This window comes from Rattus norvegicus, chromosome 8 (assembly GCF_036323735.1).
Source record: "Rattus norvegicus strain BN/NHsdMcwi chromosome 8, GRCr8, whole genome shotgun sequence".
Lineage (NCBI taxonomy): Eukaryota > Metazoa > Chordata > Mammalia > Rodentia > Muridae > Rattus > Rattus norvegicus.
The window spans coordinates 64287473-64311714 of NC_086026.1; the positions used below are offsets into that span (position 1 = coordinate 64287473).

At 46.4% G+C, this 24242-nt stretch overlaps 2 protein-coding genes and 1 long non-coding RNA gene across 4 annotated transcripts in view; 2 read left to right on the plus strand and 1 right to left on the minus strand.

Moving 5' to 3' along the window:
• Positions 1-6761, plus strand: part of Chrna5 (cholinergic receptor nicotinic alpha 5 subunit) — a 28355-nt gene extending 21594 nt beyond the window's left edge. Inside the window, exons 4-6 of the mRNA NM_017078.2 lie at positions 1160-1269; positions 2816-3644; positions 5054-6761. Coding sequence (NP_058774.2) covers positions 1160-1269; positions 2816-3644; positions 5054-5215 — 1101 coding nt within the window. The 3' untranslated portion in view covers positions 5216-6761. The remainder of the gene's footprint in view (positions 1-1159; positions 1270-2815; positions 3645-5053) is intronic.
• A 3521-nt stretch (positions 6762-10282) lies between these two features.
• Chrna3 (cholinergic receptor nicotinic alpha 3 subunit) lies at positions 10283-23779 on the minus strand. Its single transcript, NM_052805.3, has 6 exons — positions 23563-23779; positions 21524-21663; positions 21374-21418; positions 19356-19465; positions 12953-13964; positions 10283-10724 (listed from the first exon to the last, which is right to left on the minus strand). Exons 1-6 carry the CDS (start codon positions 23624-23626, stop codon positions 10596-10598), a joined length of 1500 nt encoding a protein of 499 aa, NP_434692.2. The 5' UTR covers positions 23627-23779; the 3' UTR covers positions 10283-10595.
• LOC120094166 (uncharacterized) overlaps positions 21485-24242 on the plus strand; it is an 84946-nt gene continuing 82188 nt past the window's right edge. For both annotated transcript variants that reach the window (XR_005488202.2, XR_010054397.1), the window contains exon 1: positions 21485-21622. This is a non-coding gene — a long non-coding RNA (uncharacterized LOC120094166). The remainder of the gene's footprint in view (positions 21623-24242) is intronic.

Genomic DNA, 24242 nt, shown 5'->3' on the forward strand with positions numbered 1-24242 from the left:
GGAGATAGGGTCCAAGGAGCAATGAGAAGCCACTGGAATATTAACTTATAGGACACTGCATGGGTTTGGATATTTATGTATGAGTATTTAATCTGCATAGATACACATGTACATGAAATACCCAAGGAGGCCAGAAGAGGGCGCTGCATCCCCTGGAACTGGCTCTGCAGAGGGTTGTAAGCTGCCATGTGGATGCTGGGAACTAGGCTCTGTTGTTCTCCAACGGCAGCAAGTATTCTTCATCCTGAGCCATCTGTCCAGCCCCAGGATTTGGGCTTTTAATTTGACTGCAACAGGGTATGATAAGAACCAACCAGTTATTTTATTATCGTTATTAACATGCTAACTGCATGTTATTGGGACTCCCTCACTGTGATATTTTCATTCATGCAGATACCGTGCATTGACCGTGTCCACCCACCCTGTAACCACCCTCCTCCTCCAGCACCCTCCCCATTCCTCAGCGACCCCCTTGGTGATGAATTATCTTTATGGAGAGTGCCTTTTACACGAAGGGCTTTTTAATTCCAGGCCACCATTCTTGTGTCTCCAGCTGCCGTTGAGGGTCTCCCATGTCTGTTCTTTCTCTGTCTCTGATTATTTATACCTACCACCAGTTCCCTAACCCCAAACTTACAAAAGACAGGCTGATGTTACTCATTTGTTTGCTGCACCAGGGATTGAACCTAGGGCCTGAAGGATGCCAGGCAGGTCTACTGCTGGGCCACATCTCCAGTTCATGTCTTAGCTTAGTAGGAACTGTTCCTGCCCGGGCACTGGACAAAATGGTTAAGTGTATGGGATGTGTCATAACTCCAACTCTCCTCCCACCAAATCAGGCCACGAGACAGCCGGGAAAGAGAATGTTTTCCCCAAACCTGGACCTTAGGGACTGGTCCCATGGCTTCAAGCTTTGGGTATGGTCAGCTCGTGGGAGAAGAGAGGCTGAGGATGAATGTCTCAGCATGGGTCCTCACCGGTGCCCCATCAGGACCACAGACAGCGCCATCGCACAGAGGCACGGGCTGTTATTAGTCGAGAAGGTTCTCTGAATTAGGAGCAGAAATGATTCATGTCCAAGGTTCCTGGGTATGGCAAAGAAGTATAGTTTAAACTTCTATTGATTGATTGAAATGGGGGTGAATTTCTCATTTTGAAGGAATGGATAGATGTGAAATTGAGATGGAATCCTGACGATTATGGTGGGATAAAGATTATACGTGTTCCTTCGGACTCCCTGTGGATCCCAGACATCGTTTTGTTCGATAAGTAAGTTACGTTCTAAATATTACTCCCAATTTCCGAAAGAACACTTGTATTGCTACTAAGCACTAGTGATTTTTTTCCCTCTCATCTGCAAATTGTTTAGGTATGGAGTCAAGTGATCTATTTGTTGCATGGCTGTTGTGGGTCCTTTGCCTTTTTTGGTGTATTGTTGTTGTTGTTGTTTTAATCATAAAAGCGTTATCTGATTTCTGAAATAAGAAAAAAGACAAACATAGGAAGGAATAAGGGGAAGTAGGGGGAGAGATAACGGCTGCAGCTAACTTAACACACAGTAAGCTTGTGTGCCTGGCAGTGTGCTCACAGCACGCTTACACCGGGAGTCACCCGTCTTACTTGGCCCTTGTCTATGATCACAGAGCTCTCAGACAGTACTGTAAGGTTTCACCTCCAGACACTGGAATACACGTTTATTCCCTTATTCAAGTCAGACTTCCAGGTTTGGGGTGGGGGCTTGTTTTTTAGTTGAGGTTATAGTTTGTGATCAACCCAGTTTTCTGATATTATGTGAAGACATTGTCACGGTGGCACCATCCATTTTCCTACGTGAGTTTGTGGTTAATTGTCAGTTAGCAGCTGTATTCCCTGTCCACCACCCCTCCCAGGGCCATCTCCGAGTGAATGTGAGTGTTTGCATGTGTCCTAAAGCACGCTGCCTTGTTTGCACAAAGGCTTTTAGGGCAAGCGCTATGCAAAAAATGATCTTTTGAAACCTTTTACTTCCGTGCTCCTTGATATGGAAGGATGAAGAAGGCTCGTAGGGTATAACAGGGGCGGCTTCTGGCACATTCTCTTTACCCTCAGTAACGGAAAGCACTTTGTCCTATTTGCACAAAGGCTTTGGCATGCGGGCAGAGCAAATGCTGTGCAGAAGCCGACCTTTGGGAACCTTTCACTTCCATGTTGGTATGGAAGGATGAACACGCCTGCACGGTAGCGTGGTGCAGCTCCCTGTGCACCAGCTGCTGTCCGTGTTGAAAACATTCGTGTGACTCAGCATAGATATATTGCACAGTGCTGTGCAAACGCCAGGACCTGAAGAAACAGCAAGACAGTGAAGGAATCGGGTGCTTCCCCTGCATCGGGGCCACTCCGGCCCAGGAGAGCACCGGTGCAACCTGCATGGTGCAGACACTCTTTCCTCCAAGGGTAGAAGTCATCTCTTACTTGGGTGGAGGAGGAAGTCTAGGGATGTGGATTCAGGCTCTGCCTTTCTGCATGCCCAGTGTATAAACAGCCCGACCATATTTGTATGTAAAGAGGCGTCTTTCCCATTACTAAATTCTCAATGTCTTGAGGAACATGCATTTGCCCATCTCACAGTACAAAGGGAAGACTAGGTTCAGTCCTAGCAGAATCACAGGCTGGAAAGATGTCCACGAAGCGTGACCATGGGTGGAGCAGGCATTTGGGCAGACGGAAATTTCAAACTCATTTCCCACTATGACCCACAGGTTCCCTCTGTATTAGGCTTACGAAATGTGACCGTGGCTTGTTTGATTCTGGCACTATTGTCGTGTGCTTCTTTTAGTGCAGATGGACGTTTTGAAGGGGCCAGCACGAAAACAGTTGTCAGGTACAACGGCACTGTCACGTGGACGCAACCAGCAAACTACAAAAGTTCTTGCACCATCGACGTTACCTTTTTCCCGTTTGATCTCCAAAATTGTTCCATGAAATTCGGCTCGTGGACATACGATGGATCCCAGGTTGATATAATCCTAGAGGACCAAGATGTCGACAGAACAGACTTTTTCGACAATGGAGAGTGGGAAATCATGAGCGCGATGGGGAGCAAGGGGAACCGGACGGACAGCTGCTGCTGGTACCCCTACATCACGTACTCCTTTGTGATTAAGCGGCTGCCTCTCTTCTATACCTTGTTTCTTATTATCCCCTGCATTGGGCTCTCATTTCTGACTGTGGTTGTCTTCTATCTCCCTTCAAACGAGGGTGAAAAGATTAGCCTCTGCACCTCAGTGCTCGTCTCTCTGACTGTCTTCCTTTTGGTAATCGAAGAGATCATACCGTCATCTTCCAAAGTCATACCCCTGATTGGGGAGTACTTGGTGTTCACCATGATTTTCGTGACCCTATCCATTATGGTGACTGTCTTTGCCATCAACATCCACCACCGCTCTTCCTCCACACACAACGCTATGGCGCCCTGGGTTCGTAAGATATTTCTCCACAAGCTTCCCAAGCTGCTCTGCATGAGAAGTCATGCGGATAGGTACTTCACTCAGAGAGAAGAAGCCGAGAGTGGGGCTGGACCTAAATCTCGGAACACTTTGGAAGCCGCACTCGATTGCATTCGCTACATCACGAGGCACGTCGTGAAAGAGAACGACGTCCGCGAGGTCTGTGGCGAGTATAAACGCCCCCGCAAAGTGGGGCGTCTACACAAACCTTACCCTCCATTTCCCCAGAGCGCCTTGAATGATCCTGAAGAAAGTTTAGCAGTATGCACTTGAAGGGATAGTAATATTGCCATAGTTCTTTGGTTTTGGAATAATGTGCTGACTTAGATTTATCTTCCATAATGTTTCTGAATTTTTACCTTATAGTTTATCAAAAATTACTCTTTTTGAAGAATGAGTCTAATATGGACCTTAAAAGTGCAACCAAGATACTTTCCATAAAGACATCTTTTTGTAGCTTTTCCACAAAAGAATATTAGTAAAATTGAAAACAGCAAGGTGTATGGCTACAATCTTGCCCTTCAGGGGCTGAGGCAGGAGAATTGAAGGAGTCTGCCTTGGTGTACTTTAGCAGGTTCAAGGTTAGCGTGGGCTAAATAGGGAGAATATGTCTCATAAAAGCAAAGTGAAATAAATAGCATAAAAGTAAAGGAGCAAGGTGTTCTTATGTGTCATTTTATACTTCAAAGTTTTCTTGTAAAGCAGAAATAGTACCTAATTTGCCTAAGACAAAATTTGTTTAACATAAAAATAAGTTTGATTAGTTTGTTAAGGATAATTGGTAGTCAAAATGCAAAAATTGGACATGTTTTTACTAATGTTTTTTAATACAAGCTTTCAATTGTTAGTATTTTTATTTCTATTATATAATCTCTAACTACTAATATTTTCATATCTGAATTTATATTGAATGGTCCCATAAAGATATATAAATTCTAATTTTTTATTAATATTTGACATCCTTCCTTCCCTCCCTTTCTGCTTCCTCCCTCTCTTCCCCCCTCCTCCTTCCCTTCCCTTCCCTTCTCCTTCCCTTCCCTTCCCTTCTCCTTCCTTCCTTCCTTCCTTCCTTCCTTCCTTCCTTCCTTCCTTCCTTCCTTTATGATGGGACAGTCACCTTATAGTCCTTGCTAGCCTGGAACTTGATTTGTAGACCAGAATGGCTTCAGCCTATCAGAAATTCACCTTTTGAGGTTAAAGGCCTGTACCACAATGCCAAAGCCCCCATCTTCCACTTTTCTAAAGACAGTTTCACTATGTAGCTCAGGCTAGCCTCAAACTGTCCATTATTTTATTTAGGCCTCCTGAATGCTGGGATTTCAGCAAGTTATGACTTTAAATGAACTCTTCATTGTTATTCCAAGGTGCTGGCCTCAAACTTCCAATCCTCCTGCCTCAGTCTCCCAGGTAGCTGGTACTGCACACACCGCTATGGCTGGTTTACTTCTAACAAACTAATTCTTGCTGATTGTAGTATTCTGTGGCAGTATAATTATTATATATTACATATTATCATGAGATAATATATCTTAAAATATGGCTTTATGTATGTATTTGTTTTTTAACAGGTTGTTGAAGATTGGAAATTCATAGCCCAAGTCCTTGATCGGATGTTTTTGTGGACGTTTCTTCTGGTGTCAATCATTGGGACTTTAGGGCTTTTTGTTCCTGTTATTTATAAATGGGCCAATATAATAGTCCCAGTTCACATTGGAAACACAATTAAGTGAAACCAAGAAATTACCCTGTGGATTTAGTGAGCAGTCATGCAGCTCTTAGGACATGTATGCTGTTATGGAAATGTGAAGGTAGTTACAATTTGACATAGGCTATAACAGATTAGCAATTTCTAACATTGGCTTAATGTTGTCCATTAGAACTGCAGTAATAACCTCAAATAGCAACAACACATTGTCTGCCTGCACTAGTGAAGGCCTAGCATCTGCATCCTGGCAAACCCTACCAATTTGCAACCAATGATGAAGGCCATCCTTGGAGTGCTGGAAAACTCAACTGTATTTGAAGACTATTTAAAACTCCCCCCAAATTTAGTAGGAACATATATATGTGTGGTTTTGAATTTTCAGAATGGGTCTTTGGGTCTTGTTAAATTGTCTGGGCTAGCACAAAACCTCCTGAGTAGCTGGGACCATGGGTGTGCTCCACTTTGCCCTGTTCTGTATTCACAGATATAAAATACATCATTATTTTATAGGAGGTAGACCCATTACTTGGTTTAATAATAACTTAATGTCAGTTAGGTTTAATTATAACCTTATGTCAGCTAATGTTCTATTGCTGTGAAGAGACATCATGACCATCAACTCTTATAAAGGAAAACATTTCATCAGTGCTGGCTTACAGTTTTTGAGGTTTAGCCAATTATCACAGTGAAAGCATGATAGCATCCAGGTAGACATAATGCTGGATCCAGGAGTTCTCTACATCTGGATCAGCAGGCAGCAGGAAGAGAGAGAGAGCCACTGGACCTGGCTTGAGCATCTGAAACCTCAAAGCCCACCTCCAGTGACACACTTCCCCCAACAAGGCCCCACCTCCTAATAGTGCCACTTGCTGGTGATCAAGCATTCAGTCTATGGGTCTACGAGAGCCATTCCTATTCAAACCACACTTAATAGGATGCTATTCTTTACTGACATTTTTAATAAGCGACAAATGGTAACTAGAAACATCGTAGGCCCACTTTACTCTTTATATGGTAATATGGATTGGCTTTTGTATTAACTAGTTTTACAGCCTATCTGAAAACATGTAACAGGCAACTCCTGCAGACACATTCTTTGTAATGACTTTATAATCCTGCAGTGGCATGTTCCGGTAATGACTTCAGTCTCCTCGTCCACACTCTCCGGTTAGTAGAGCCATTTATGTACATCGCATATCCCTGATTTCAGAGCAACGGTGCAGTTGCACAGGTTCCCACCTCAAAATGGGATGCCATGACTCTGTCTGGATAATTCTGTGGAAAAACCATTCTGAGCTGGATACGGTGCCTCATACCTGTCATGTCTACTTTCAGGAGGCAGAGGCAGGGGAATTGCTGTGAGTTGTTGGTCAGCCTGGGTTACAGTATGAGACCCTGTCTCAGAAAACCAAACAAGGGGCTGGGGATTTAGCTCAGTGGTAGAGCGCTTACCTAGGAAGCGCAAGGCCCTGGGTTCGGTCCCCAGCTCCGAAAAAAAGAATCAAAAAAAAAAAAAAAGAAAACCAAACAAAAACTTCCCCTGTGAGTTGATATAAGCACACTGTCATATCTTATAATGTCTGAGTTATCTTTCACCCCAATTATAGTGGTCAAATCTTAGAGCAAAATGCTCTAAGACATAGTCTAGCTGGCCTATCACTAGGTATGACATCAGTCGGTACAGTATAATGTATCGTGGGTAAAGTAGTCAAGCTTCATCCCAAGTGCCCCAGCTCAGGAACAACCCAAAAGCTGTGTTTGAGTCAGAACTCTTAGTTGTAAAGTTAGCAACACCCTCGCTTACTAATAACATATCAACGGCTTAAATTCAAGTCCGCATACTTTGGAAGGCAGGATGGGCCCTGCCAAGTTTTATTTTACTGTGATTACTGTGCTCACTACTGTTAGAGTGAATGAAAGTCTGCTGTACGTCAGTAAATGTCTCTCAAAGGCTCATTGTTGAAAGCTTGGTCATGGTGGTTCGGGGAGGCAGGGGGATCTTTAGGAGTAGAGAGAGGCTCTAGCAGAGGAAAGTTAGGTCTCTAGGGATGTGCCGCTGAGGGCATTGAGATCCCAGCTCTTCCTTTTGCTTCCCAGCCACAGTGAGGTAGACAGCTTGGTTCTGCCATGTTCCCCAGTGTTCTATGCCATCTTGACACCGACCTCAAAGCAATGAGCCGAGCAGTCATGACCTAAGGCCTCTGGGAGTAAGAGCAGCAGCAGAGCTCTCTCAATTATCCAAGTATTTTCCCTATAGTAACAGAGAGCTAATAGAGTATCAGTACCCCAAAGTGGAATCTGTGGTGCGACTTATGCTGTGGAGTCTACTTCTCGTCATTCTAGACTTTAAAAACTTAAAAGGTAGGAATAGAACAAAGAGACAATTCTACCTAAGTTCAGCTTTGAAAATCAATGGGTTTACTGTGCCTACTTATAGGAACACGGGGGAGGATCTCTTCCAGTGTCATGGATGCCTTGAGAAACTGAACTAAGGAAAGGCCTCCCTAGCCTGGGTAACCACTTTTACAACCTGCAGATAACAACAGCCCCACAATTCCCCCCTTTTCCAGCAATTGTTTGCTGTTTATATAAACTCGGGAATGAATCTTGGATGTCTGGTAAGTCTTGTGAGTTTCATGAATCTGGTGAGTTTCCCTCTTCCTCCTAGAAGGGACTGTTTCACTCTGGAGGAAACAGCCACACAACAGGGAAGCTATTGTGGTAATAAATGGTGGTGTAGCTCTGAAGCCTTTGAATTTGATCTGTAGAAAGAATCTGGGAAGGTTTGAAGAAACGGGCTGGAGAAACTCTAGGATTTGTAAACATGGATCAGTAGGCACTTGTATGAGGACTCAAAACCAGACATGACACGCTATTACCAGTGCTCTGGCCACCCTCCTGAACTCGAGGGTAAGACTCTATTTCTGAAACACCACATACATGCGTCATGGAACATGGAAAAACGAAGCTGGCCCTGACTTGGACGGTTCACCGACTGGACAGCTTTCATAGTGCTGGAAGGCTATGCATGCTACCAGAGGACAAAAGCAATCACCAAGTGACTGGGAACCTTAAGAACTGCAGTAATGGCTGCCTGGCAAGTCTCTCCCTCTGGCACAATAACATGTGAACAACACAAGAGTACCCAACCACTTTCTGACTGAATCTAAATCCTGCTTCACAAGACAAAACTCATACCTAGCACCATCCAAAGGCCAAGAACCTATGACTAGACAGGTCATGGGCTTTGCGGGGAGAACATATTACTGCTCTTCTGCTAAATAGACATGCTATTAACTGACACCTGATGACCTAATTGTTATACCTATAGATTAATGCATCTCTCAGCTCTCATCAGAGAAACTTCTATGTGCAGTAGTGACTAACATTTGGCCATGGTGTAGAGAATAAGCAACTGTAGAGTGTCGGGTCTAAACGGACATAGTATATCACACCCTTCCTTCCAAGGCTCAGGGACCACTTCAGAAGACGGTGGAAAGAATGTAAGACCCAGAGATGGCAGATGGCTACAAGGAACATGTCTCCTGAAGGACAGCTACATATATGAGCTCATGGTAGTTGTGTTAGCATGCATAAGACCTGTGCAAGGCCAAGATATCTAATCGGATAAAATCTCATCGCAAAGAGCAAAGTTGGGTGTGAAGTCCTGCTCCTAGCTGAGCTACTGTTGGCAGTTGTTAGGCATGGGAGGAAAGTTTGGTTCCTCTAAGGAAGTAGCCCCTGGTAAGGACCACATTCCAGTGGGGGGCCATATACCCAAGAATGCTTGAGCAACACAAATTGGTCTTGATAAATGTATATTATTTTTAAAGGACGCAAAGTTGAATGAGTCAAGAAGGGGGGTGGGTCTGGGTAGAGGTAGGAGGAGGGGATGAGTATGATCAAAATACGTATGAAATTCTCGATGAGAATTGAGAATATATTAAAATACACATTTCCTCTTTTAAAGTTTATTATCTCAGGTGCTTATGATATGAGGGACACTGATAGAATCTAGTTCAATGTAAATTGCTGTTAGCTGTCTTAGTTTGTATATATCCCTCGTCTCTTATATCTCAATCACTGTTAAGATATTTGTAAGCCAACAAATTTCATAGAATCCTCTTCCTCTTGACTTACTGAAATACAAGCCACAGTGAATTGCAATTGTCAGGTTGTACATTTGCATGGAAAAAAAAACCTAGCAAGAATACTCAAATGGTCTCTGTGGACTGTCTCTAGGGGCTGTGGTTCAGATTCGGAAATGTAATATGGGAAACTCAATTTGTTCAAATAGCTTCTCGAGCATAATCAATTTTGACAACATCCTACATTCTGGGTGCTCTGACAGCCGAGACACACAGGCTTGTGATTGGCGTCCTAGTGGGAAGGAACCATCAGCTGCTGAAGTCCACACATCTCATATCCCCAGCCCGACTCTGGAGCCCAAACCCTAGTGCTAAGGTAGCGAAGCCCTGATCTGACGGCTCATCCTAGAGTCTGGATGGCTCCCTGCAGCTCATGTGTGAACCTACCATGCAACTCTGTTTGGGACGTTATTAGATCATGAGGTCATGCCTTGACAACAAATGGAATTAGTGCTTTTGTAAAAGATTCCAGAGAGTCTAGCCCTTTCAGCCACTTGGAGACACACTGGAAGGTATGTTTTATGAGGAAGACTCCTCCCCAGACAGTCTTGCTGGCCCCTTGATTTTAGACTTCCCAGGCTCCTAAACTGTGAGAAATAACTTTGAGTTTAGCTGTCCAGTTTGTGGGGGTTTTGTTGTTTTGAGACGGGGTCTCACTATGCAGTCCTGATCGGGCTGGAACTCACTGTCTAGACCAGGCTGGCCTGGAATTCACAGAGATCCCGCCTGCCTCTAACTCTACTTGAGTGCTGGGATTAAAGTCTTGCGGGGCTCTATGGGATTTTTTTTTTCTGAATTAGGAACTTGAACAGACTAGAGTAGTTTACTAACAGTGAGTGTGAGACCAGGTGTCATTTCTCGGGGTATGATATGTGGGGTTTTGCAGCAACACAAATGCCAACATGGAAAGATAGTAAAGAACGGAAGTAACAGGCGCTGCTGAATACACTACGATTTCAAGAAGTTTATGGGCTGAGCAAATGAGTTCTATGGAGATCCTGCACTAATGGAGTTAATATTTATGAACAGAAAATTTTTCTACCTAAAGTTTCAATCACAGGGGTAGTGAAATGTTCATTTACCCATGATAAATAACTAGACATTTGTCTCCCACATTTCTTTTTTACGAAAAATCAAGATGAGTTGAAAATAACCCTTGAAATAGCAAACTCCAAGCCAGTGATCAGATAAAGTATAGTGCTATTGAGGAAGTGCCCTTGCGTCAGCACAGGTGAGCCTCGATGAACAGTGCACAGTCTATGTGTCATCTCTGGCCATCAAGGGTTGCAGAAATAATCCCGCCGTTCCTAAAATGCACACCAGGATGAAAACCCAGAGAAAGATGCGATCAATCACCATGGCAACGTACTTCCAATCATCTTGAATCTGGAAAACAAAAGGCAATAAAAGAAAATGGAACATGGGGGAGAAGGGTCAATTTTTAGTATTAAATCTTGTTAAGGTACAGAAGCCATTTTACTTAATATTTAAGAAATTTTTTTTCTTATTGATATGATCTGAGGAAATTTACGGTGATGGTTGACAGGATCTACAGTCACCTAGAAGACAAACCACTGGGCATGCTCAGGAGAGATTATCTCACTAGGTTAGCCTCTGGAGGTGACCATGAGAGACTGACTAGATTAGACTGATAAAGGAGGAAAGACCTACCCTAACTGTGGGTGGCATCCTTCCCTGTGCTAGGGTCCTAGATGAATACAAGTGAGTGAGTAAGTTGAATGGTGGCCCTCGTCTCTCTGCTTCATGACTGCGGACGCAGTGTGACCAGCTGCCTCACACTCCTGCCACCATGACTGCATGCTGGACCATTTCCCTGGAGTGGTTAAGTCCAAATAAACCCTCCCTTCAGTTGCTTCTTATAGGCATATGGTCACAGCAGTAAAAAAAAAAGTACTAATATATCTACCAACCTCAAATTTCATGTATGGAGGAACAGATGGAAAATATGTGCTATGTTAGCTCTGTTTCTAACGAGAATACATTTTTCTTTCAAGGTAAGGTCTGGTCTTCATGTCTACACAGGTTAGGTGGGGCTCAAATTGTTGATCACCACGTCACCGCCTCCTGAGATCGGTGATTGCAAGTATGTACCACCACTCAGAAGTTGTGTGTGTGTGTGTGTGTGTGTGTGTGTGCACAAAATCTATTTTTCTACATTGAATTCCAATTATTAAAGCTCATATACTTCTATAGGAAGATCTGGAGCCTTTGTTAGAATGGTGACTTTAAACCGAAATCATTTGACATTGTTTCAAAGTGCTTGTTCATTGGTACTAATACTTGTTTTAGACTCTAATTTCCGTGTAACATCCGTTCCAAATATGAAATAAGCCCACCGGGCAAGCCTGACATTTTCCTTGTCACCACTCCCCTTTAAAATGCCCACCTAACAAATGACAACCTCAGTTGTATGACCAGACAGGCTGAAGAGCAGACACAATGGCTGATAGTACGGCCAAAAATGGAAGAAAGAATAATTGTATATAATGAGCTTCAATTTAGGCTTGAAACAGGAAGGAGAATCTATGGTAATTAAACTCCCAGACAATTCAGAAAGCAGAGAAACCACAATTGGGTTGAGAGAGAGCCCAGGAGTCAATTGATCTTGAAGCAATGATCACATAATGAAGAAGCAGTGTGTAATTTTATAATTCAATTAAGCACACGAAATGGCCTGGGAGATGTGGTTTTCGTTTCACCATTATAAGCTTGAGTAACTGTGTCCTTTCAGTGGCACCATGAAGTCACACTTGTGGTAAAGTTAGAATCATAATGCCCTGTTTGACTTAGGTTACTCTATTTGAATTCCTCAGACTTGTCCGTAAGCACTTCAGTTCCACAACCTGAGTCTTACATCACTCTATAGGCTAAGTAGCACCCACACAGCTCTAGGAGACAGCCTGTTGAAAAGGGTGACGAACTTTAGTCTTAATCCAGCTCTGCTCCTTTCTAGTCTGAGCAGATTGCATCGCCCTCGGTTTCAATGTCCTCATCTGAAAAATGGGGACAATCAGTGCAGTCTTAAGAGGTTGCTTCAGCAGACTCATTGGCGATCAGTATTTTTAATATCAATGTTGATTTAAGAAATGGCCCTTATGCCTGTATACATCTGAGACAAAATGTGATGACACAGTCCTGGAATCCCACTACGGAGGGAGCCGAGAGTATAATAGTGAGTTCAAGGCCAGCTTGGACCACAAGTGAGGTAACTAATGTATCCAAGGGCATGTAACTGGTCTGAAGACAGTTTCTGACTCAAGAGGCTAATCAATCTCTCTCCCTCCCTCCCTCCCTGCCTCTTCCTCCTTCTTTGTCTCTCTGTCTCTTTCTCTGTCTCCCCACCCCATCCGTGTGTGTGTGTGTGTGTGTGTGTGTGTGTGTGTGTGTGTGTGTGTTTATCTGAGGAGGCCAAAGAAGGGTGTTGGATTCCACAGAACTAGAGTTATGGGCACTGTGGGCCATCTGATGTGGCTTCCCAAGAGCACCAAGCCCTCTTAATCGATGGGCAGTCTCTCGAGCCCCTGAGTCTAACTTTCTAAGCTCTGCCCTGTGTATCACCGCACAAGGCTGCCATTATGAAAACCGTTATTTACCTCTTTGGCTACATTCTGTGCTTTCATGTTTTCGGCAATGTACTTCACACTTTGGATGGCTTCTTTGATTTCTGGTGACAGGGCAGAGAGGGACAACACAGCGTCGACAGACTCAGAACTGGAGCTTCTTGTGAGGTTGGCACTGAAATTTGAGATTTTTACCCTACGGTGGTGGCAGTAGCCACAGGTCCCATCTTGGCAGGGGTAGCCTTCCTTGCAGCTTTTGGAGTCTGCACGGCTGAAGCAGTTCAGGTTTGAGAGCTCAGCGCCGTAGAAGGTCCTCGTCTTAGGAGTGTCCCCCTCACCACTGGTCGGCCTAGTCATAAACATGACCCTGGGGAGCAGGTTCAAGAACACGGCCTTGACCCAAGTGGGCATGGTGTGTGTGGTTGGAGTTCTATAGTGCACATTGAGCACAAAGACTGTGATGACAATGGACAAGGTGACAAAAATCATAGTGAAGAGGAGGTACTCCCCAATCAGGGGGATGACCAGCGAGGTGGAAGGAATGGTCTCGGTGATCACCAGGAGAAAGACAGTCAGGGAGAGGAGCACAGAGATGCAGAGTGTCACCTTCTCCCCACAGTCGGAGGGCAGGTAGAAGACAAGCACAGTGAGGAAGGAGATGAGCAGGCAGGGGATGATGAGGTTGATGGTGTAGAACAGCGGCAGGCGACGGATGTACAGCGAGTACGTGATGTCTTGGTAGATCTCCTCACAGCAGTTGTACTTGATTTCATGTTTGTAGCCCGGGGCTTTAATGATAGCCCACTCGCCACTCTCCCAGTAGTCCTTGAGGTTCATGGAGGAGCCGATGAGGACCAGGTCGATCTTTGCCTTGTCGTAGGACCAGGAGCCGAACTTCATGGTGCAGTTTTGGTAGTCGAATGGGAAGTAGGTCACGTCGATTTTGCATGAGCTCTTAAAGATGGCCGGCGGGATCCAAGTCACTTCTCCTGTGTACTTGAGTAGAGCTTTGGTCTTGTCATCCACCTGGAAATCCCCATCAGCGCTGTGAAGACACAGTGGGTCACACAACTCACGGTCATCACTCTATAGCCACCCAGCCTGGCTTCCCATGCTGCCACCAGGATGATAAACAAGTGACAATGTACACAAAAGGGGATGTGAGAGATCAAAGGGCTGAGAGAAGCCATCATGCCAACTGCCCCATTCTCCAGTGGAGAAACTGAGGCCAGACCTCCCCTAGCAATGCTCAGCCACCCTCCACCTCTCCTGCCACATGATTTGCCACACTTGTTACCCCCACTCCAGCTTCCCCTAGTAGACTTTCCCCATCTCCTGGACACCCCATCACACACTGCCATGCTGGTCATATCCCAGTACATTCTAGAGTGTTAATTTCCAGATTGATGTTATAGAGACTCCTAAGTACCCAAAATGGACCCCACTGGGTTCTGAATTTATGATGAGATGAATGTTGTCTGGAGATGGGTGTCTCAGCAGCTGTTGGAAATATTAGTAGGCAGAACCTTGTTAACACCTCTATAGCCAGTCTCCACCAAGTGTTCTATACATGTGTGAAACCCCATGGCAGATCTAGGAATGGTTCCAAGGGCCAGCCATAAGTGCTTATGCTGTGAAACTCACTTTAGCAAGGAAGCTCGTTTTCTCCACCAGACCTCAGTTCTACCACTACCCCCCTTTCCTCCCACCACTGCTCTTCAATAAAAGACTATGTTTTCTGATTTTGTTGAACACCTTCAAATCAAACCCAGCCAGCAGGTCCCTTTGCTATCCTCTCTAGCTGCCTCCACTCACCCGCCATGTTTCTACTCTATCTTTTGGCCATGAGCACCTGCCTTTCTTTTTATATAGATGATGCAGTTTTCTTAGAATCATCCTGTTAATGTTTATAAACTGACTTCTTAACAGTAGAACTGATGATAATCTTAGTTCCCTGTTGGGCTTGTATTCAGAATTCCATCTTGGTGACCAAGAGAAGTCATCTGACAGAAAAGTCACTTGGTTCCCACAAGTGTCCCTCCCACTGAAGATTTCTTCTTCCTCAGTCAATAAGGGCATGCTACTGTAGCTCAGACTAGACTCAAACTCAATATCCTTCCACCTTAGCCTCCTCAATGCTGGGATTACAGGTGTGCAGCACCAATGCCTGGTTCACTGAAGGCTCTCGACATCTACAGTCAGCTCCGTGGGTCTCTTAGCTTGCTGTCATGGGAGGCATTCAGGATTTTCATGCCCCTTTGGTTGTCATGTGAAAATCTGAGCATCAAAATTCTAAACATTTAGGAATGACTTTATATCATTTACTGTTGGAAAGCAGTGTTCAGGTTCAGTTCATTCCCCCTGCTGCTCTCTGTCCTTCCACCCACACTGATTCCATTGAATAGACCCACTGTTACATGAGACAACTCAATGCCTGAGCCCCTGCCCATGTTTGTGGCTTCTCTACCAGCTTTTCACAGTCTTCTTCCTTCCTTTCTTCATTTCTTCATTTCTTCCTTCCTTCCTTTCTTTTCTTCATTTCTTTCTTCCTTTCTTCCCCTTCCCCTTCCTCTCCCCCCCCCCTCCTCCTCCTCCTCCTCCTCCTCCTCCTCCTCCTCCTCCTCCTCCTCCTCCTCCTCCTCCTCCTTCTTCTTCTTCTTCTTCTTCTTCTTCTTCTTCTTCTTCTTCTTCTTCTTCTTCTATACAGGGTTTCTTTGTGTAGTTCTGGCTGTTCTGGAATTCATTTTGTAGTTCTAAAACTTGCTCTGTAGACCAGACTCACCTCAAACTCAAGAGATCCTCCTGCCTCTGCCTCCTGGATACTGGGATTAAAGGCAATGGTTACTACTGCCAGCCCAATGGCTTTCCACATTCTAATCCCTGATGACTCGGGAGGAAAAGAGCAGTAGGAGAGGACAGAGCTGTATATAGTCTCTAGGTAGTCTCTGCTTAGACTCAGTACAACACTCCAACAGCCATGAGGGCTAAACAGAACCTCAAAGACCATACAGAATACATGGGCCTCCTTAACAAGGTTACTTGGAGTATCCAGGCTCAACAAATGACAGGAAAGTAAGGAACCTACCTTCAAAGCCCAGGGCCCAGTCTAGGAGTTGGCAAACTATGGCCACAAGTCTTCCTGTGTTGACTAGTTTTACGTCAACTTGACACAAACTAAACTCATGAGTGAGGAAGGAGTCTCACTGAGAAAATGTCTTCATAAGATTGGACTGTAGGAAAGTCTATTGGGTATTTTCTTTTTTTTTAATTTTTTTAATATTTTATTTATTATATATGAGTACACTGTAGCTGTCTTCAGACACACCAGAAGAGGCCACCAGATCTCATTACAGATGGTTGTGAGCCACCATGTGGTTGCTGGGAATTGAACTCAGGACCTCTGGAAGAGCAGTCAGTGCTCTTAACCGCTGAGCCATCTCTCCAGCCCGGGTATTTTCTTAATTACTGATTCTGGGGGAAGGCCCAGTCCACTGTGGATGTGAGCACCCCTGGGCTGGTGGTCTGGGTTCTATAAGAAAGCAGACTGAGCAAACCATGGGAAACAAACTAGTAGGAAGCACTCCTCTGGCTTCTGTGTCGGCTCCTGCCTCTAGGTTCCTGCCCTGCATGAGTTCCTGTCCTCACTGCTTTTGATGATGAACTGTCATAAGGAACTGTGGGTGAAATAAACCCTTTCCTCCCAAAGTTCGGTCATGTCGATTCATCACAGCCATAGTAACTCTAACTAAGACATGTCCCCTCCATAGTCCCACCATTTTTTTTCTTTTTCCATTTGTGTGTGTTTGGGTTGTGGAAACGTGTGTATGTAAATTTGTGTGTATGTGGGCACATATGTGGGGGTGACCATGTATGCAGTGGATGTAGAGGTCTGAGAGCAATGTCAGGAATCATCCTTGATTGTTCTTTCAGCCTTATTCATTGAGGCAGGATCTCTCAGTCAAACCCAGAGCTTACCCGGAATTGCTTGATCAAACCCAGAGTAACAATAAGGTTCACTTGTGATGGTAAGGTGACCTGGAGAGCCCCTGTCTCTGCCTTCCAGGGCTGCCACACATAAGTGGCACTTACATGGGTTCTGGGAAATCCAAACTTTGGTTCTCATGATTATGTGGCAAGTGCTTTAACCACTGCCATCTTCTCAAGCACAATTCCCACGAGTTTCTATTGGAACAAAGTTGCTGACATTCATTGTTTATTGAGTAGCTACTTTGAGCTACAATGGCAGAGTGGAATAGCTATGACAGAGACCGCATCTACTCAAATTCTAATTTTCAAAATGTTAAATTTTCTTAAATAATAATAATATTATCATTATTAATTATTTCTTACTACCTGGTCTTTCCAGGATGCCTCTGCTCTAGTCCAGTTGTGTCATGTGACTGAAGAGTACGCTGAAGGTCAAAGATCAGGGTTGATTTGTTCAAGGTCCACAGAGCATCTGTGGGCAGAGCCTGGACATTTCAGAACACCAGTCCCCACATCAGCAAAATGAGTGTGTACTCAATGGACAAGCACCAGAGAAAGGCCAGCCCTGGCCCAGCTGCTCATGCCCGTGGTCTCTGGGGGCCCAGTTCACTTGTTACAGTCACAGAAGCCCCTGGTTGTATCTGCTCACACCAGAGGCCTGTTTGCTGTGCAGGTTGGGATTTAAAATGGTGTGCCACCAGGAGTCACAGAACACAAGGGCCCAGCGGGAGACTAAAATCTGGCACACTGATTGCCACATGGTGCCTTTGAATTTGTTGACAAAATAAGGGGCCAAAAACCTAAGTGAAAATCTCTACCCATCACACATATAGAGGGAGTTCTGGGTGGTGACAGAGACAAAAGAAACAACAGCTGCAGGAAGGGTCTGAGCTGCTTTATTGCCGGACTCTGAGTTGGTTAAGATGAGAAAAGGCAGTGGGAGTGGAAAGGATCAGCCAAGGTCCTTTTATATAGAAGAAGATTATGTGTGGAAATGGAGCAAGGATAGAAAAAACATCACAGCAGCAGAGGCTCCAGAAAGTGGGACAATGGGGCAGCTATGATAGCAGGACAAGCCCACAATCCACATGGTAAGTGAGGGTTCTGGTGTCCCGTGAATGTCAGCATGGGAAGGCATAGAGCCAGAGCATCATGAGACCCAGGGGCCAGGTAGGATTAGCTGCTGAATGGGGGTAACCTAGGGAGGAGAAAATGGGGTCTCAAGGTCCTAAGAGTGAGTTCTAGGGTCAGAAACAGAGGAAATGAAGACAAGGACCATACAGAGAAGCTTTGATGATGTTCGCTTGTAATCCCAGCACTGGGACCCTGCACCCCCAACACAAATAAATAAATGTAAAGAAATCATTATAGTGAGAATACACAGAGGGGTGGAGTGAAGTCAGTCAAGGCTGGGGCAGCTCTGTAGAGATCTCAGAACTCACAACAACCCACAACTCACAAAACTCCCTTTAGGAATTACTCAGAAAAAGTTGCCTATGGCAGGAAATGGGATGAACAAAGGCTGATAAAAATTCTTTGGGTAGCCATGCTAAAGAACAAGCCCCTAACAAAGAAGACACACAGACACATACAGGCACACATACAGACACACACACACACACATACACACACACACACACACATACACACACAGGACAGACACACACAGACACACACACGGACACACACAGAAACACACACACACACACACATGGACAACAGACAGAAAAACACACACACATGACAGACAGACACACACACACTCTTTAGAGAAGACAGTAATAAACAAAGAAGAAAATAGAAAATGTTTTAATCCCGGGAAAATGTGTGTTTAGCAGTTCCTCAGTGACTATTCTGGTCTCTAGGGACAACCTGTGAGTCCTGCCCAGTCCTGCCTTTCTCCCACAAGTATTCCCTCTCAAAGAGGGTGAGACAGCCATGTCCTCCCATCCCTGCCTGCAGAGCTAGTATCCGGTGCCACGTCCAGCCCCTCCCCTGCCATCCCAGATCCCCCACCATTCACTGGAGCTGCTCCAGCCTTCTACCCGACAGTGCAGTTAATGAGGTCACTTCAGCTATCCATGGCATACTCTCCTGCCTCCCTGGACCTTCCTTGCCATAGGTCCCTTCTTCCAAATCCCATGTGACCTTCAAGGCCCATGTCAATGCCATCTCCTTCCAGCAGCTTTCTCTGGTGACCTTTCCCTTCTTCCAGCCACACATTGATCTCTTAGGAGCCACTCAGCCTCCTACCTCTCTGTGGCTCACTGCACCTATGGTGCCCATCACATAACTGTTGCCCAGTGCCCTCAGGGTGAACAAGTAAGCAGGTTCCTCTCAGAAAGGCAAAAACCCAAACAAAACACACCCAAGACTAAGCATAATGAGTGGCTAGAGGACCCAGAGTCCGGTCTGCCAGACCCAGAGTATGGGACAGCCAGCTCCTTACTTGTTGTACAGTACGATGTCTGGTTTCCAGATCTTCTCTGCAGGAACACGCATGAACTCCACCCCTTGGTAGTCAGAGGGTTTCCATTTCAGCTTGTAGTCATTCCAGATCTGGCCGTGGGAGGGAGGGAGAAGACAGTGGAAGGGCTGACCAGATTTTCCTTCTCCTGACAGAATTTCATCATGGCCACCATGGTGACAGGTCACCCATGCCTTGGGTCACTGAGCCATTTACATGCTGCAGAAAGTGTTGGCCCAAGGGAGCAACATGGGGCAGCAGGACAGATAGCATTGACTGAGTCTGCAGGTTGCCCTTGCTCTAGAAGTCATCCTTCAAGACTGGGGAGACTAATCCTTCTCAACCAAATGGGAGTCGTTAATCATTACCTTCTCCAATCACATTAGCCAAGGTGTCAGCCTTCTGGGTTTCTACCCAGCTTATACATTAAGCTCTTATTTTTTTTTTTATGCTTTGAAATCACTCTCCAGCCAGGTGTAGTGGCAAGAGGGTTGTGAGTTCAAGGCCAGCTTAAGCTATATAGGGAGTCCTGGGCCATGAGCTATGAGACCCTGTCTCAAATAGGAAAGGAGGGGTTGGCCGATCAACAAAGGATTTGTTGCATAAGTGTGAGGCTCCCCAGCACCCACACAACCTTCCCATTTTATAATTCTGAGGGGAGGCAGAAATAGGACCCCCGAGGTAAGCTGGCTCCCTAGCTGAGCTCTAGTGTCAGTGAGACACCTTACTTCAACCAGTGATGCAATGACTGATCATGGAAGACATCCCCCATCAACGTCTGACCTCACACACATGCATGCACACCCTCACACGATTGCCTAGACACATGCACACACACACACACACACACACACACACACACACACACACACACACACGTGCACATCGAATACATGGGGCTAGAGATGTGGCTCACTCGGTAGCCTGCTCATCTAACAGACTCAGTCTCCACCAGCACAGAAACCAAGCACGGGAGTGCACACCTATAATCCGCCCTAGGGAGATGAAGGCTGAGGGCCAGGAGCTCAAGGTCTTCTTCAGCCACACAGTGAGCTTGAGGCTGGCATGAAACACATGAGACACCCTCCCCCATCTCAAAAAAACAGTAATGCTTTCTAACTAAAAAGAGTCTTTTCCCCTCAGAATGAAGCCATGATCCCACAAGACCCTAAAGGTGTTGAGTGTAGACCACAGAAGGAAGCAGGGGGTCGGGGTGGGGGCTGTCGGGGAACATGTAGATGGGACACTACGCTTGTCTCGACAGCCTCTTCAAGCAAGGGCTCGCAGGAGCTGAGTGCTAGGCTGGCTGAGCTGGCAGATGGGCCAGCTATCATTAGGCTGCAGAGTCATGATGTCTCCCAAAAGATCTGGCCAAAGCGTCCCTGGGGAGGACATGTGGGAACCAAGCGCATTCCCTCCTTCTAAAGAACACCAGTGTTGTACTCCCTGCCTACCCATAATGCAACAGAATCCACCTCTGGCTTCACAAGAGAAAGCAAGGCTGTTATCGCAAGTGCTAGTAGAATCCGGGGTTGGGGTACAGTGTGTGTGGGGAGGGGGGTAGGGGAAGGTTGAGACAGGGCCTCACTGTGTGATCCTGGCTGGCCTGGAACTCATTTTGTAGATCAAATTGTCTTTGTTTGGTTGGTTGGTTTTGTTTTTTGAGATTAAGGTCCCTCTACATAGCTATCCTGGAACTTGATATATATCTGGCTTTGAACTCATAAAAATCCATCTCCCTCTGCCTTCTGAGTGCAGGGATCAAAGGCTTGAGTCACCACATCAGCTTGTGGCCAGCTTGTTCAGTTTTGTAGCGGGGCCATGGAGAGAATTCTCTCTCCAGGCTGTAACTTGTCTGTGACGTGAGAGAGGAGTCAGTCCTCAAGAGCCATGAGGTGACCCTGTCCTGGATCTAGGAATAGCGTCCAACTCCCTTTTCCCCAGCACAAATAAAGCAATCACCACTAGGGGGCAGCAGTACACAGAGCCTGGGTACTTACTTGCTTCAGCCACAGGTTGGTTTCCATGATCTGGTTTACTTCATCCTAGAAAGTGAGATTGAAGTTGACAGAAGACTGACCAAAATAAAGCGCATTGCAGACAGACTTCCCTAGAACCCCACGGGCACATCTTGTGGCCCCAGCACTTACCACCTTCACCAGCTGAGACATGGACACCTCAAACTGGATGATGACTGGATGGGACACATTAGCCACTGGCCGGATGATCTCGTTGTAATCTTCGAACAGGTACTGGAACAGGCGGTGCTCAGCTTCTGAGGCACTGGCCGCTGAAGGAGGTATCCTTGTCAGTCCCTGAGGAAATGTACCTCTCCCAGAGAGGGCAGCCTGCCCACAGACTCCTGTCTGCCAGGGTATTTTGCAAATGCAGGCTTCCAGGCCAGTAATGTACCCTTAAAGGCTGGGAAACCGGGGTCATGCTCATTCGGTGGTCTAGAAGCCTGAGTTCTGAAGTTGGGTACCTCTAGGGGAAATCCTGGCAAACCCAGGGGTGCTGTGTGAGCTTAGGCCAGTAGCTTAAACTCTCTGAACCTCCATTTCTTAATATCAAAATAAAGAGTAGGCATGAATGCACCTCGAAGGTGGGAATGAAGTGCTTCAGTAACTGGCCTGTGGCAAGTGCTCAAGAAGCTTGGTGGAATCCTCCTCAGACATCTACACGTCTGTGTGTGTTACTGCCATTTTCTTAGCTTCCTCCTTCTCTCTCTTGAATCTGAGTAAAGACTTCCCTGTTTTCTTCTTTAATTTTTTTCATTACATTAAGGGAGGAGGGTGTGTGCTGTGGCATGTTTGCGGGGGTTTGGAGGGTAACTCGGTTCTCTACTTTTATAACATGGGTCTTGGGAATATAACTCAGATTATCAGACTGGGTGGCAAATGCCTTTCCCAGGAGAACCAGACACTGGGTGTTTGTTTTGTTTTTTGTTCTTGTTTTTCTTACTAAAACTCTAACCTTTACATAACAAACCACCCAACCTTGCTTTCTAAAAGATCAAAGAACTACTACCGGCTCAAAGCTTTATTGTTACTCCAAGGAAGGCCGTGGTACTCCAGCTGCCCAAGTGGAAAGATGATTGACCCAACCCTGGGGTGGACCCACTCAGGGTCCTCCCAGGCCAGGAGCCCTGTTTCCCACTGTGTCAGAAACTGCAGCCCCTTCGTCCTCTCCAAATTCTGCAGGGGTTTGTTATCAGTATCGTAGGAGTCATCCTCATCCCAGTCCTTACCTCTGGTTCCTGGGCATCCTTTGTTCACAAGCCCACCCCCAACTGAGCAAGACATCTTGGCTCAAGCTGTCTGCGTACAGTACTGGGGTCAGTCTAGGGACAGTCTTTGTGTGTGTGTGTGTGTGTGTGTGTGTGTGTGTGTGTGTGTGTCTTATTTTCTTCTGGCCATGATTTAGATTTAGGCAGGACTCACAATGTCGGACACACACACACACACACACACACACACATACACACACGCACACGCTGCCCCTGCGTGCTCTGACAGCCTTCAGTGGTCATCATAGCTGCTTTTCTGCTTCACCCACCAGCCACCCTGGGTCTCTAGAAGGGCTTCCTCTTAATAGGCTCCCCTAGAGCCTCCTCGAAGTTCTGGGAGGAGTGATCACGTCAAAGTTCTCTAGGCAACGGCGATCATTGTGGGCAGAGACCCCGATGACCAGAACTAGAGGCTTAGTCCAGCCCCAGCTCCAAAATGACTCGGTGGCTTTAGAAAAATATTTAGTCTTCTTTGGTCACAAGTTTTTTTTTTTTTTTTTTTTCACTGTCCATAAAACCAAGCGGTGGTCAGGAGGCAGATGCTAGAAGTGGGACTGCAGGGCGGCGTTTGGGACCGGGACCCGAACCTCTATCTACCGAGCAGAACCGGAGACTCCGTTCTGGGCTAGCCTCGAGCCTTAGCTAATTGGCGGCTTTGGGAACAAAGGAGTGACCAAGGGACTCAGCGTGGTAGGGACTGGGATGCGCGTGCACAGGCAGAACTGTGGGATCACGCTGAGATCCAAGGCGAGTGGGTGCCTTGACTTCTAAGGGGCTGGTGGCCAAAGCCGTGCGGGAAACTGAGCCCTGGGCTGCAGCTTCGCACGGGCGACCCACCCGCCGCCCGATGGTCACCGCCCGCAGCCATCCAGGGCTCCCGACCGGACCGCTCCCCGCTCGTACCTGGCAGCAGCATCAGCACCAGCATCAGCATGGACAGCGGCGGCGGGAGCAGCACAACACCCATGTCTAAGACCCGATAGACAGGGAGGGAGCCACTCTGGTGCTGACCACCGAAGCACAGCTACTCAAGTGCTGGCACCGCGGAGTTCCTCCCGGCTTCGCGCAGCCGAGCTCCGGCGCACCTGCGCGCCCGAGTGCACGAACCCCAGGCAGCCAAGCGCTGCAAGCAGCCGCAGGGCGGGGAGGCGGGGAGGCCGAGGCGGGAGCTTCGCCCGTCGTGGGAGGGGCGTCGGACCACGGTCTCCTGCGTCGATGCCTCGCCCAGAGCCGCCCTGGAGTCTGGAAACCTCTAAGCTCTAGACCAGACAGTATCAGGCATTGTCACCATGGCAGGAAAAAAAGGGTCAAATCTCTGGCGGGTGCAGCTCCGAGGAGGGGGAGGGGGACCATGGCACGTGTCAGCTTTAGTGCAACTTAAAAGGGAACCGTGGAAGTTGATGCTCTTAAAGTAAAGTAACTATTTTCAGCATGGTACTGTGTGCGTGTGTACCATGTACAAACGTACATACATACATACATACATACATACATACATACATACACATACACATACACATACATACAGCATACGGTTAAGAGGGACTAGATGGCTTGGGATGGAAACAATATTGGGGTGAGTT